The sequence below is a fragment of the Drosophila virilis genome, chromosome 5 (assembly GCF_030788295.1).
Source record: "Drosophila virilis strain 15010-1051.87 chromosome 5, Dvir_AGI_RSII-ME, whole genome shotgun sequence".
Classification (NCBI taxonomy): domain Eukaryota; kingdom Metazoa; phylum Arthropoda; class Insecta; order Diptera; family Drosophilidae; genus Drosophila; species Drosophila virilis.
This window is the reverse complement of record NC_091547.1, coordinates 25041963-25054685: the sequence shown is the minus strand read 5'-3', so window position 1 is coordinate 25054685 and position 12723 is coordinate 25041963. Positions and strand designations below refer to the sequence as shown.

Genomic DNA, 12723 nt, shown 5'->3' with positions numbered 1-12723 from the left:
CTGTAATATGTCGAGCAGATGACTACTAGCAGATGTCTACCGTGTTGTTTGAATTTTCTGCGCAATTGGCGGTTTGTTGAACTTAAATATAATTGATAGTCTTTATCGAAAACTCTTAAAATAATTAAACTGAAAGAAAAACCTTTTAATGCCGTTCACTAGGTTTTTAAATAAATAAGCACTGTTAAGAGTAAAATGCTGAATTATTTTATTATGCTGTTAAACTCACAATGGTACTGCTAAATTTTCCTAAAATGTTATACTTTTCTCCAGTGCAGCAAGTTGTGTAATTTTACGCCACACAAGATTTAACATACAAATTACCACTATTGATATTAAATAAAAAAAATTAACGCATAATTTTCATAGTTTTATTTACAAACATAATACTACTAATCTTGTCAAGGTCAATGTTAGGCATGATTGTCCATAAACTGTATCTCTGACCACAAAAGCAATGCATTTGGAGGCAACGGCCGTGGCTGCGGCGATAACAGCATTACAGATTGTCGATCCATGTCCACCTCGGTGCTTTATAATAAATATTGATTCATTATATATATTCTTGCGAAAATCACTTGGTTACACTTACACACAACAGAAGCCTGCAACATTAGTGCCAATAACATCATCGTCCGTGGACTCCGCAAAACTGAGCGTAAGAATGTGATGTAGCAGCGATGGAGTGGGTGTAACCGGTACAACTTTCTTTTTGTTGTCTTCCGCTTTCATACCAATAGGCATACATGAATCGGGTAATGGTGGTGCGCCAATTTTGTATAGCCGTAGGTCCTGAAATTTTACCTCGAACGAAAAGGGATAGAAAGGTGTACGTGTATTACCATAAAAATATTCCTTGACACGCTGCTCGCGGGATTCGTGGCGCAATTCTTTACTGCGTTCCACTACCCCGCCACTTTTTGGCAAGAGGACAACATGCACGTTGGAAGGCACATCGCGCAGTAAATCATTATACAAACGCTCCTGATCCAATACGAATACGGCGCGAGCGCGATAAGCTCGTGCTGCATGCAACAAATGTGCATAGCCAGAGCCCTTCACCCATCCACATGTGTTGACGATGATCCCAGAGCTTTTGGCTACACAAGAAAATGGTCATATATTTCAAGTTTCTTGAGTAAATGCGGTTAGACATACTTCGTTTATTGGCATCCAGACTCTGCAGTGTTACTTCAGCCATTTTCGAGACGACAGCATTGTAAAGCACGTTATTAGCACCTGGGGACTTGTGACCAAAATGATAAACTAGTGGAGCTGTCTTTGTAAATCCTTCCTCAACGCTAGCTGGTCGTTCAATAAGGATAGTGGCTACATTGCCGGAAATGGAAATGGCACCTTGGCCCACATCAAGATCTGCGTAAAGTGGACGCCTGCCTACGCGTACTGCATAGTTTAATAGAATGCGGCACAGTGTGCTCTTTCCAACGTCCATGGGCCCTACGATCAGTACAACAGGGCCGCGCTTGTCCCGTTCTTCGGCTTCCATACGAAACTGCTCCAATGCTGCATGGCAGTTTATATATTGTACCATTGGTGTCTCTTTTGAGATATAGCACACATCCATTTTGCCTGACACGTGCAGCACGCAGCCTTGGTAGGTAAATATAGCCACTTTAGCGCCAACACCGAACTCATATTTCTTTTTTTTCACCAATTCGGTGCCAAAAAGCTCTGCAAAACCTGTGACGAGCTGAAATACGATTTAGAAATGTTTACCACGCCGAGTACAAAAATATTATAACATACCGTAACAAGAACCTTGGCATCTTTTTGCTCGATTTCGAAACGTAGCTCGGAGTCTGCTTCCAAGACATATTCCCTGCTATGAGAATTATCTTCGGACATATCTGCTTTTAAGTCAAAGTATCAAAAAGTAAACAGTGGAGGCACGCATACAAATTAAGCAGATATTTCAATGAGACCGTCTCATCAAAATACTAAAATACTGCTCTTCTGGAAAACAGACTTTAATTTAAATGTAAATTTACAAATAGTTGCGCCAGTCTTGTGCATTTATGTACATGCTATATAATTAAAAATAAAAAGCCATTCTTAATATACTATTAAATTTGTATATAGACGTTTATTAATAAGTGTATATATACCGATTTTTGATTTCACTGTAGTGTTGTAAAATGAATTATTTTCATATGTTAGCGTCTAGCTCAACTATGCGCTAAAAGGCGGGAATTAGATTTTTGTGTATATTACAGCGAACCAAAGGCTTTAATTATTAAGTGTATTAACCTTTTAATGTGACTTCATAATGCGTCCACGCACTGTAAAAAATTCAACTGAAAAAAAGAAGAAATCAGAATCGCATTTAGATAATGTTGAGGATTCATATGAGAAAACAGCATTTCAAACACCGGATCGTGAAGACGAAACCGACTACGGCTTGGAGTTTACCACCAGCCGTTTGGCTGAATTGAACACATCTCCACGTCGGTGCTCTACGCTACGCAAAAACAATCCAAAAGACCGCCGTCGTGATATAGAACCATCCGAAGACAACAGTGATTCAGAGAATCAGCCACTGGCAGTACGACAAACACCCCGAAAAGTGCCGCTGCAAACACCCGCAGCGAGTATGAATAAGAAACATCAGGGGCCACTAACGTCAAGACCTGCTTCGAGACGCAAACAAAATAAACCGGAGCAACGTATAAAAAAATTGAACCGAGAAATTGAATGTTTACAAAAGAATGCAGGCTTCATGATACCGCGTTTACCTTTCTCGCGTTTGGTGCGCGAAATTATGATGAAACATACTTTAACGCCCTTTATGATAACTATGAGCGCCCTGGAGGCTATACAGACCGCGACAGAAATGTACTTAACCCAGCGCTTCCAGGATGCCTATTTACTTACTCAGTATCGCAGCCGTGTCACGCTAGAGGTGCGCGACATGGCGTTGGTGGCATATTTCTGCAAAACCTATGGTAATCTTTGACGTTGTAATTAAACATATGTGCACAAATTATAATCATAGATAAGAAGTAAATAAAACATACGGATCTATAAAAATCACTACTATTGAGTTGAGGTTTTAATTCGACGTGTTGCTCAGGCTCTAAACAGGTTTTTACCCGATTTGGATTCCCACTTCAGTTTTAATATGAATCGAACATAAGGCTCTTTACCGCTGAACCGAAATATACGTTTTAGAGATGGTTTGCTCAAAAGTAAAAAACAAAACTCACGAGCAGGCTAGAAATTTAGCCAACTTCAAATCTCACGGCAGGATGTCACCGACCAATTTTATTGGGGTTTTGCAGCTCCGGTTCTCAGATTTAATAAATTTAATAAAATCCAGTTTTAAAAAACAGTTCAAACAGTATTTCTCTAATTCCATTTGAATATACATATATCGATAAAAACCCATTTTTAGTCGTTATATTTTGGCATTTTACGCATTGTTTATCTGTTCAAACATAAGATAATAGTCAACTCTATTATTTTAAATTGGTGCAAATTTAGGTGTACACTTTAGGTCAAAACCAATCGCTAAATAATAAACAATTTTGCTTTTTGAAATGAGTTACCATTTAGAATGTGTATAGGCAATTTACATTCTTTACATAAGTTACATACTTCAGAGTTGACATCCTTACATACATACACATACATACAATGTAATTATACCTAATTACTCAGTGAGTAAGAAATTAAGCGCTAATATTTCTATATAACATTTTATAGTACGCAAATAACATAAATAGATTATTCAGAATCAGGCGCACGCTCAATAAAATCCAGATCATTAAATAAAGGAAATCCTAACAATGAATTTTCATTGACTTGGAGTTAGCCTTAAATTGAGCTTTGAGTACGCCAAAAATGTGATTTTTGGCATTTGATTTATATTTTTATTTCTTTTTGCACTATGAAACATCTAGCACAGCATAAAAACTGTATATATTACAATTTACAGAATTATATAAAATATATTTATACTTGTAATATATGCATATAATTGATATAGGTCTGCCTCCAGCTTTTTTTTGTTACAACATTTATAAATTAATTATGCTATTATTTGTTATATTTTAACATTTCGACGGTAAATTTAGTTGGGTTGAGTTTAAAATTTGTTTAGCTTGCGCTAATACCGTAAATATTTGAAAAATATGTGAATTTGAATGAAACCGGAGCGAACATTAATTTAGTGCGCTTTGCTTTTTGACTTTCTATGTGATGTGCCACCATTTTTATCAGCTCCAACGTTGCTCTGGCTCCCCACCGAAGAGGTGTTTAACACCTTAGGGCCATGCGGTATTCTGAATAGATCGATGCGCAGATGTTGGCAAATTTCTAGACAAACCTGCGCACAATAGCGCAGAAGATCCTGTGTGCCCCAGGCTAGCGTAAACCAAAGCAGCCAAATCTCTGGGACAATACAGTTAAAGTACTGATTCAGGAACAATAAAGCAGGACCCAGCAGCGACCAGTCCAGATACTCCATCTCCGCTTTGGTCATGTGCGCTATCTATATCGCAAAAGGAACACATTAATAGGTTTAATTTAAATGGGTTTGGTTAAAAGCATATGTAATCAACCTTATATTTTGATGCTAATTCGCTAATTAGGTATTGAACAAAAGTTAATTAAACGAAATAGCATATATATTTATAAAGTAGTATCTCTTACAGTCTCCAAGATTTTAAAGAGACGCACAGAAAATTGAAACGGCTAGCCTGTTCATCTAGAATGTATGTATAGCCTTTTATCATTACACAATAAATATCTATGCGTTCGGCACGGAACATAAAGATTACGCATTTGCAGATCTGCCAGAATTGTTAAGCTCGCAATTGCATGTTTGCTCAATATATCTCGATAAAGATTTTAAAAAACGCTGCTCATATATGAGAAACAAACACAACAAGAAACAAAGCTTGAAGTCCCGAGCTTGGTCGAAATTTTTCGAAAACCAAAACAACTCCTCATTCCTATGGCAGCTTATGATAAGTGGTTCGATTCGACCGATTCCGACATATGAAATGCCTGCAACTGCAGTTGCAAAACGATAAGGAATAACTTCAAAATTGACAAACAATATATAGTATTCACAGACAGACATAAATGGCTACTATAATGGCTTCTTATGAATATATATACACTACGGAGTTGAAATGTCTTCATCTATGAATTACACATATCATAACATAAAATAAAATATAAAAAGTTATTCTTCTTAGATTAAGATTAATTTACCACCAGCTTGTTGGTAATTTTGGCCGCCACCATGCCAAAAGCCAGAATAAAAACTGAAGCGTGCTCCGTAAAAATATTTTCCGGCGACTTTTGCGCTATCATCAGCGCGGGCAGCACTACAAGTGTCAGTGGTATACTAGGCGATAGTACACTGGTTCCCTTTGTATAGATGATAAATATAAAAAATATATTGTTTTATACAAATTTGATGAATTCTTAACGATTGTGAGATTGCAAATTGTGACCGCTTTGTACGAGCTACGGCTATGTGCATGGGCTAGCGTTCCAGGGGGCACATTTTGCAAATTCACAGTAGTAGGTTGACCAAAAGCAACATTTATTTTGGGCTTTTTGTTTGTTTGTTGAATTTACGTTATTTAATGGTAATTTTTTTAATAACAATGTCTAGCGCTAATTTGTGGGTGTGAATGTTTGTTAGTAAATGTGAGCGGGTCTTTTGCTGTAGAAGCCAAGCCAACAATAAAGAAATAGTATTCATATAAAGTTAAATGCCAAAAAATAAAGAAAGCAATATTTAAGTCTTGAAACCCCAAATGGCAAACAGTAAAAATCACATAAGCATATTAAACGTACATCATTAGGTATAAAAAACAATACAACAAGAAACTTAAAAAAAAGCAACATTTAGCTTCGGGTTGCCGAAGTTTTTATACCCTTGTAGTCGTATGCGCAAATAGTTAATCTCTGGCAAATAAATGATTACAGCGCTCTGTAATATAAAAAAAAAAAGATTTTGAAAATTAACGTAGTACCTAACTAACCAGTCAAACCGCAAGCCCCAAAATGCAAAATATATTTTTTTTTTGGAATTCTCATGTAAATGTTTGGTTACGATATTTTTTGTCATTTAACCAACCTACACCAATTATAACAAATCAACGTCAACGCAGATAACCATACATAGTTATTGACAGACAGACAATTCCTAACCGATTTAATAAGTGGGGCTTAATAAGTGTCTGACAATTCCACCACCAACAATGCATAAAACATTTTGCGTCTTATTAAACCCTGTACAAGAGTATAAATTACTTGACCATTTATATAAATCGAGAAATAATGACAAATACAATCGTTATTTTAGCTACTTGTCTAGCGACCAAGCTAATTAGAATGCCTTCGTGTGGTTGTGCCATACAAAAATACAAAATCTTACTGCAACAGATGATCCATTCTTCCCACAGCCCTCGTTTAAAATGGATTTTGAGTAACGTAATGCTAAACTGAAGTCAACTCCACTGGCCATATAAAACGGCAAGCAGCGTGTTTCACACTCAAGATAAGGCATCTGATAAAATTTAAAAATTTTTTAATTGTTGTCAACATATTCAAAAATTTTAAAGAAGAAAAAAATGCATTAATAGGAATATTAAAACATTTAATTTGATATAGATTTCGATAGAAACTAATGAAATAAATATTAATGGAAAAAAGCCACAAATAATATAAGTTTTAAAAGCAGTCTAGTATTGCTGATTAAAATTAAAGCTACCAATAAACCTTAGAATAATAGAAAGAAAGCATAACTAGAAAATATTTCAATATAATTTCAGTGTGGCCAATATGAAAAAAATGTTATTTTTAAATACTTTTTATAAACAATAAACACATATTCCATCGGAAGAATAAAACAAGTTAAATTATTCAAAAGCTCATGCTGCCAGAGTAATATAATTACAAACATCTTACAGCAATAATCCCAATAAATTTGTCTTACTTTATGCAATAGAACAAAATAAAATTAGTAAACAATATTAACATTTGCAAATGGATTTTAAGCCAAGTGTCCGTGTGTCAATGTGTGGGAAATAAACTAATGAGTTAATCTAACAGATGCTTTTAATTTTAATGTTTAGTACGATTAGAGAATTCAATTTTGATTAAAAACGTTTGTCGCGTTTCGTATATGGATAGCAATGCTTACAGCAACTGATGAGCCGTTTTTGCCACTGCCGCCTTCAATAAACATTTTTTGAAAATTGATTATATTCAACGTATAACCGAAAGTGATAAATACTAATATTGTATAATTCCATGAAACTCCCACGATTGGCATCTATTGTATATGAGAAGAGATCACAGAACAAAACAAAAACAATAACAGTAAACAAAACAAAACAATTTGCATGGAAATTTAAAAAATCGTTAACCTTACTCGAAGATCTTTTGCGGCATAAGAAGTAATAGGGTAAGCTTAAAACAATGGAGGCTTGATTGTCGAGTTCATAACTCGAGTCTTTATATCTTTAAATTATATTCGAATGACAGCACCTCGATAGTTTTTCAGCTATAGTTTACAACAAAATAATACCGCAAGCATCACAATATAAAGTGCCAGCCAACCTAACTTAATGCTACGTATTCTTTGAGATACATTAAATTAAGTAAAGCTAAATCCCTTAGCCAACAGTATATAGATACATACATATAGTTTTAAAATTATGATTCAGGACTTCTACAAATATACAATACAATTGTTGGTCATACAAGTGACAAAGAAAGATCAATTTTGCATATCGCATTCTATTGAATTTAGGCATTCAACAGTATTATTAGAGCATGCCAAGAGTCAGCAATATTAAAGTTTTGTTATGTGTTAAAGCACGAGGCGGAGAAGCAGAACAGCGGCTTTAAAACTAGGAAACATTAACAAAAGTACAATTTTTAAATATGTATATGTGTATAATAAGTATAAATGTAGAAAGTTAAGGCAAGCAATTGGGGTAATAAGGAAAAAGAAGGACCCACACCACGTTCCCACGAAATAGCCGCATTGCAATATCAATATTCAATTTAGATTTTTCGAATTGAGAGCCAAAATAATTTTTGTTTTATGTGTCTTCCTGTTTCTGTTTGTGGTTGAAATAAACATCAGACAACATACAACATTTCAGGGGTTTTACACGTGAATTATTTAAAAATAATTGGAGCTTCCTGATATCGTTTACCAAATAAGTGGTAATAAAATTTTATAGCATTACTATATACATACATATGTAATCAAAATCACCGATTTATTTTGCAACAATTTTGCTTAAGGAAACATAATTTAATTAAAACATCTGCCGATCTTCAGAGCTCGAAGACTTGTCAAGTAAAACGGCTCTCTCACTTTTAGTACAAAACAAATAAAATATAAAATGCTCAAAATCAGTAGCTCATAATATTTGTACATTGAGTAAAAGAAAACCCCAAAATATTTGTTAGCTGTCATTTATCAGATTTGGTTTTATATGCACATTTTTGCACATATTTCCTTCTTTTTTTTTTTTTATTTGTGTGTATTTGTGTGCATCAGACTTACAGCAACTGTGGAGCCATTTTTGCCAACACCACCGGCCACAACGACGGAAAATACATAGGTTAAGGAGATTACACCACACACAATGGTCGTTATAGCAGGACCATACCAAAGCTCAATATTGCCAATGCCAATCTGTGTTTGTATATTGGATACGATTGTGTGTATGTGTTAAATATTTGTTGGATTTTAGTAGATTAGGGCATTTTGTGTTGTTTTGTTTTGTGGCAGTGGCACACATTTGAATGCAACATAAAAGTAAAAGGTATTGAGACAATTACAATATGGTTTGGAATTATTATCTTTAAGCTATTTTTGTGAAAAAGAGCTTTTCTTTAAACTTTAGCTAATACAAAGTTAATATTAATGCATGTATTGCAGTCTCATTTATTTTCGTTAAATTTTGTGTATTGAATTTGTCTTTGGAATATGTACTACCTTTTTTTTTTGTTTGCAACCCAATGATAAATAACTTAATAAATCGAACCAAAGAGCTTACAACGCAAAACAACAAATAAGCATTCTATCTTAACGTCTCAAATATATTAGGTACTTATATAATAAGCATTTAGTAAACTTAATGCATTGTGAACTTAAGCCAAGCTATTGATGCTATTTGCATTTATCTTATTAAAACATAAGTAAATGACGAAATAATCATAATTGAAAAATTACACTTGCAATAATTTAAAAGGCGTTTCTATAGTCTAAAATAGGCGATTTAAATTTAAAATATAACTTCTGAAAATCTCAATTTAAAACGAAATCAATATTATTAGGGGATTATTTATACAAAGATGGAAGATATGAGCAACATGGCAATCCACCCAGATGGCTTACCTTCGTCAGCCAAATCTCGGGCCCCAGCACGGCTGAGACCAAATGTATAGCAATAATGGAGAATTGAGCCTCAGTTACATCGATGCGGCCGAAGCGCATCGTTCCAGACACATATGTCTGCCAGTGTGCGCAATAAAACAACGCAATGGCGCAAAAGCACTGAAAATTAAACATATCGAATTAAAAAAACCATTAAATAATTCAAGTTAATCGACTTACCTGAAAGAATAGCCAGTTTGGATAGTGACCAAGTTGACAGGATATGCACGCCGATAGCGCCACAAATATAGTTGATATGGAATCACAGCCATGATCGAAAAGTTCGCCAAGCGGCGATGACGTGTTGGTACGTCGCGCCTGCTTGCCATCAATCGAGTCTAGACTTTGATAGACGAACAGACCCAGAGCACAGAGAAAGCAAGTCCAACGTGGCGGTGGCTCGACCCCATTTGGACTATAGCTGTAAGAAAAAATATATTTGAAGGACATATGTACAGAGGTATAACCCTCAAAAATGATTTCAATACGATTTATTGAAGTAAGCTTAACTTGTTTTTTCTTAGCTATTTTTCAAGCGCATATTAAGCGCGATTCCTAGGAAATCTGAAGTGCACTGTCATAGATAACCTATTTTAAAACAAACCTAATTTTTAACATCTAAACAAGAAAAGAATAGCACGTTTGACATAGTCAAGCTAATATCATAAGAACCTCTTAAAAGAAACTGAAGCAATCAGATAGCTTTTATGGGCTATTTACAAGTAAAATGCAATTGGTCGCAGATCATTTAAAAGCAGTTGCGTCTGAAATAGGGTTGAAGGTGTTGCTAACCAAACAACACGAGGGCTGATCGACAGATTGTGTCAGCTAATTTTCTAATTAGGGCACCAACTTCTTAAAAATTGTGTTATGTGTTTAGGCGGCAAAATAAATAAGCTGATAGCCAATGCCAAACTAGAAGTTTTTTGAATAGTCAAATGGTATGCCAACATTGCTTAGTTCTCAAAAATTGTAAGTTATATTTAAATTGACATTTTAAAGCTGTTTATGTGATTTTCAATGCAATTTTTAAGTCTCATTTTGTTCGATTGTAAAGTAAAGACATCGAATAAGTTCCAGAATTTTGCAGAAAAAATCTTATAATGCACTGAATGAAATTCTTAGTCACAAACAAATTGTATAGATTCTTAAAAATAAAAAAAAATGAAGTTCAAAATTTAATTTTGGCAATATACTTTATAAAAATATAAGGGCCGCAAATATGAAGGTGGGATCATTAAAGAGAAGAGAAAATCTAGGTTTCGTGGTAGTTTATTTGCAAAACGGGAATCAATTAAAAATGCAAATTTTTATTTAATTCAATCAAAGCACTCATCAATTGCATAAGCAAGAATAATGAAAATATTGTACTTGAAAATAATTTACTCGGGGGTTAATTCAATTGAACTTTTGTGCACATGCGAAGCCAAAAAGTCAGGCAATATCTAAAGCAAGCAGACGGATAGCAATCAACAACAACTAGTCGATGATAAGTTCTCCACTATTTATTTAGTTTGTAATGAACCACCTGATTTATTGAATTCAACGCAGTAAAAAACAAGATATTTTAAAAGTAAATGAGCTGCGACCTCGACGATCCGTTGCTATCTTATCACAGTCGAAATTTCGAATGGAACTAACCATGCAAGTAACGGCATGATAAGGGAAAAGCCAAGCATTAGGGGAAACGACTCATCTGTATATTTCAGATGATTGTAGTAAATGCCACACTACCAATTCGAATGCTTAGTGATCGATTATGTGCAGAACAAGAAAAATTGTCATTTGGAGTGTATCCACAGACATCTCATGAAAGACAAAAAATGGATTAAAATAATCCGGTCTTAAATCTTCACCTAAAGCCGTGAGAAATACTAAGTAGGATTATTGAAGCACTACTCTATAATACATTTTATCGGTAAAACTATTGAATGTATGAAATTCCGCCTTTCCACATGTTTGTAGAAATATTAACGATAACGAAAGCAACGAAACATATGTGGAAATATGAAAGAAATGAAAAGGTTATTTTACTTAGTTCATTGTAAGATTTGTACACACAAACATACTTATACAAACACACTTATGCACTTGTACATAATTGATAGAAAGCTGAATAAAAATAATAAGCACTTACCAAATTAATATCAGCGTGGTCACAATGTTGAGTATTAGACCGACGATTGTTATCAGATTAGGTGCCAGCCAAAGTGGCGTTTGGGAGACCAACCAATTCCACCAGGGCTGTAGCAAAGGATCCAGCAGGCTTGCGCTGAAGCACGAGTATTTGTGTTCGCTTAGCTTGCGCAGTTGCTGGGGGCTGAGAATGCGCTGTTCCTTATAGGCAAGTATCGGCATTTTGTATAAGCAGGTGGCAAAGGTGAAACCAACAATTTTGTTTGACTGTGTGACAAGGCGCGTAAATTATCGAAAGAGCATTTGCACACACACACACTCACACACACACCTGCTTGTTACTTGCAATTTTCACTCGCTACGTCTATGAAGCGATTGTGTGTATGTGTGTGTGTGCCGTGTGTCAAAATTTTTCTTGATAAGTCACATATAACACTCAATCTCAAAGGCTTGGCAATGGTCTTCTTTTACACAATACACCGGAATAACTCAGCTTTTTTAATCTAAAAGATTTTTGTTCGTACTTGTTCTTTTTGCTCTATATATATTTATATATATATAGTAAATTATTTTAACTGTCGTGCGCGTAAGAACTCGCCTGACATGCTTTCCGTCGTCGCTGCGAATGCAATGTGACCGTACATCTATACAGAAAATATACTATATTTTCCAGAAAAATACCAAATTAAATTTATTGGATTATTACAATATATGTGAATTTTTTGACATAAACTAAAAAAAAAAGTGATTACTTTAGAAAAAGGTGTTTTGTGTTGAAAATGCAAAATGTCTATAATGAAGCTATTGCTTTTGCTATGCTTTCATCTAACCATGATAATTTCAGTAACTTTCCATACATTGTGTTTTAGTTGGCAATACTAAATCTTCGGTTATTTTCGGATACAAAAATAACTATAAGGTTAGGCGTTAAGAGGTGTTTTTATACAGTTTTGTATCTTTCGTAATCTTTTAATTTCAAATCACAAAAATATATCACAAATAATAAATACTCATCTTTATACCCTTGTATATGGAATATGTAACGAATTAAAGAAGACCTCTCCGAACCAATAAGGTATTTATATTCCTGATCAGCATCAAGTGCCGAGTCGATCTAGCCATCCATGTCCGTCTGTTAGTTTCTACGT

General features: G+C 34.6%; 3 protein-coding genes across 8 annotated transcripts; 1 reads left to right on the top strand and 2 right to left on the bottom strand.

The window, feature by feature from the left end:
• Nucleotides 1-357: 357 nt before the first annotated feature.
• cbc (crowded by cid) lies at nucleotides 358-1931 on the bottom strand. The gene is made up of 4 exons (XM_002058833.4): nucleotides 1768-1931; nucleotides 1159-1711; nucleotides 593-1100; nucleotides 358-531 (listed from the first exon to the last, which is right to left on the bottom strand). The coding sequence occupies exons 1-4, from the start codon at nucleotides 1864-1866 to the stop codon at nucleotides 414-416; spliced, it is 1278 nt and encodes a 425-aa protein (XP_002058869.1). The 5' UTR covers nucleotides 1867-1931; the 3' UTR covers nucleotides 358-413.
• Nucleotides 1932-2172: 241 nt separating this feature from the next.
• On the top strand, nucleotides 2173-3051 carry cid (centromere identifier). The gene has a single exon (XM_002058834.4). The coding sequence runs from the start codon at nucleotides 2288-2290 to the stop codon at nucleotides 2972-2974; it is 687 nt and encodes a 228-aa protein (XP_002058870.1). The 5' UTR covers nucleotides 2173-2287; the 3' UTR covers nucleotides 2975-3051.
• Nucleotides 3052-3389: 338 nt separating this feature from the next.
• bbc (choline/ethanolaminephosphotransferase 1 bbc) lies at nucleotides 3390-12213 on the bottom strand. Of its 6 annotated transcripts, none has more exons than XM_015169210.3 (8): nucleotides 11907-12213; nucleotides 11577-11842; nucleotides 9620-9860; nucleotides 9401-9559; nucleotides 7184-7315; nucleotides 6416-6547; nucleotides 5239-5397; nucleotides 3390-4510 (listed from the first exon to the last, which is right to left on the bottom strand). In XM_015169210.3, exons 2-8 carry the CDS (start codon nucleotides 11795-11797, stop codon nucleotides 4187-4189), a joined length of 1368 nt encoding a protein of 455 aa, XP_015024696.1. In that variant the 5' UTR covers nucleotides 11798-11842; nucleotides 11907-12213; the 3' UTR covers nucleotides 3390-4186. The 6 variants fall into 6 exon arrangements, with proteins under 6 accessions (XP_015024696.1, XP_015024698.1, XP_070066513.1 ...); XM_015169212.3 differs by having other exon boundaries at nucleotides 12100-12213; XM_070210412.1 differs by having other exon boundaries at nucleotides 11577-12213.
• Between the last annotated feature and the right edge of the window lie 510 nt (nucleotides 12214-12723).

Bases quoted from the DNA above. Each gene is read 5' to 3' on its own strand.
- bbc (XM_070210412.1), bottom strand. From the start codon at position 11,797: ATGCCGATACTTGCCTATAAGGAACAGCGCATTCTCAGCCCCCAGCAA. The intron at 9,560-9,619 runs GTAAGTCGATTA...TTTAATTTTCAG, and splicing joins CAAACTGGCTATTCTTTCAG to TGCTTTTGCGCCATTGCGTT. The intron at 6,548-7,183 runs GTAAGCATTGCT...AAATTTTATCAG, and splicing joins AAAACGGCTCATCAGTTGCT to ATGCCTTATCTTGAGTGTGA.
- cid (XM_002058834.4), top strand. From the start codon at position 2,288: ATGCGTCCACGCACTGTAAAAAATTCAACTGAAAAAAAGAAGAAATCA.
- cbc (XM_002058833.4), bottom strand. From the start codon at position 1,866: ATGTCCGAAGATAATTCTCATAGCAGGGAATATGTCTTGGAAGCAGAC. The intron at 1,712-1,767 runs GTATGTTATAAT...ATCGTATTTCAG, and splicing joins ATGCCAAGGTTCTTGTTACG to CTCGTCACAGGTTTTGCAGA. The intron at 1,101-1,158 runs GTATGTCTAACC...TTTCTTGTGTAG, and splicing joins TCTGGATGCCAATAAACGAA to CCAAAAGCTCTGGGATCATC.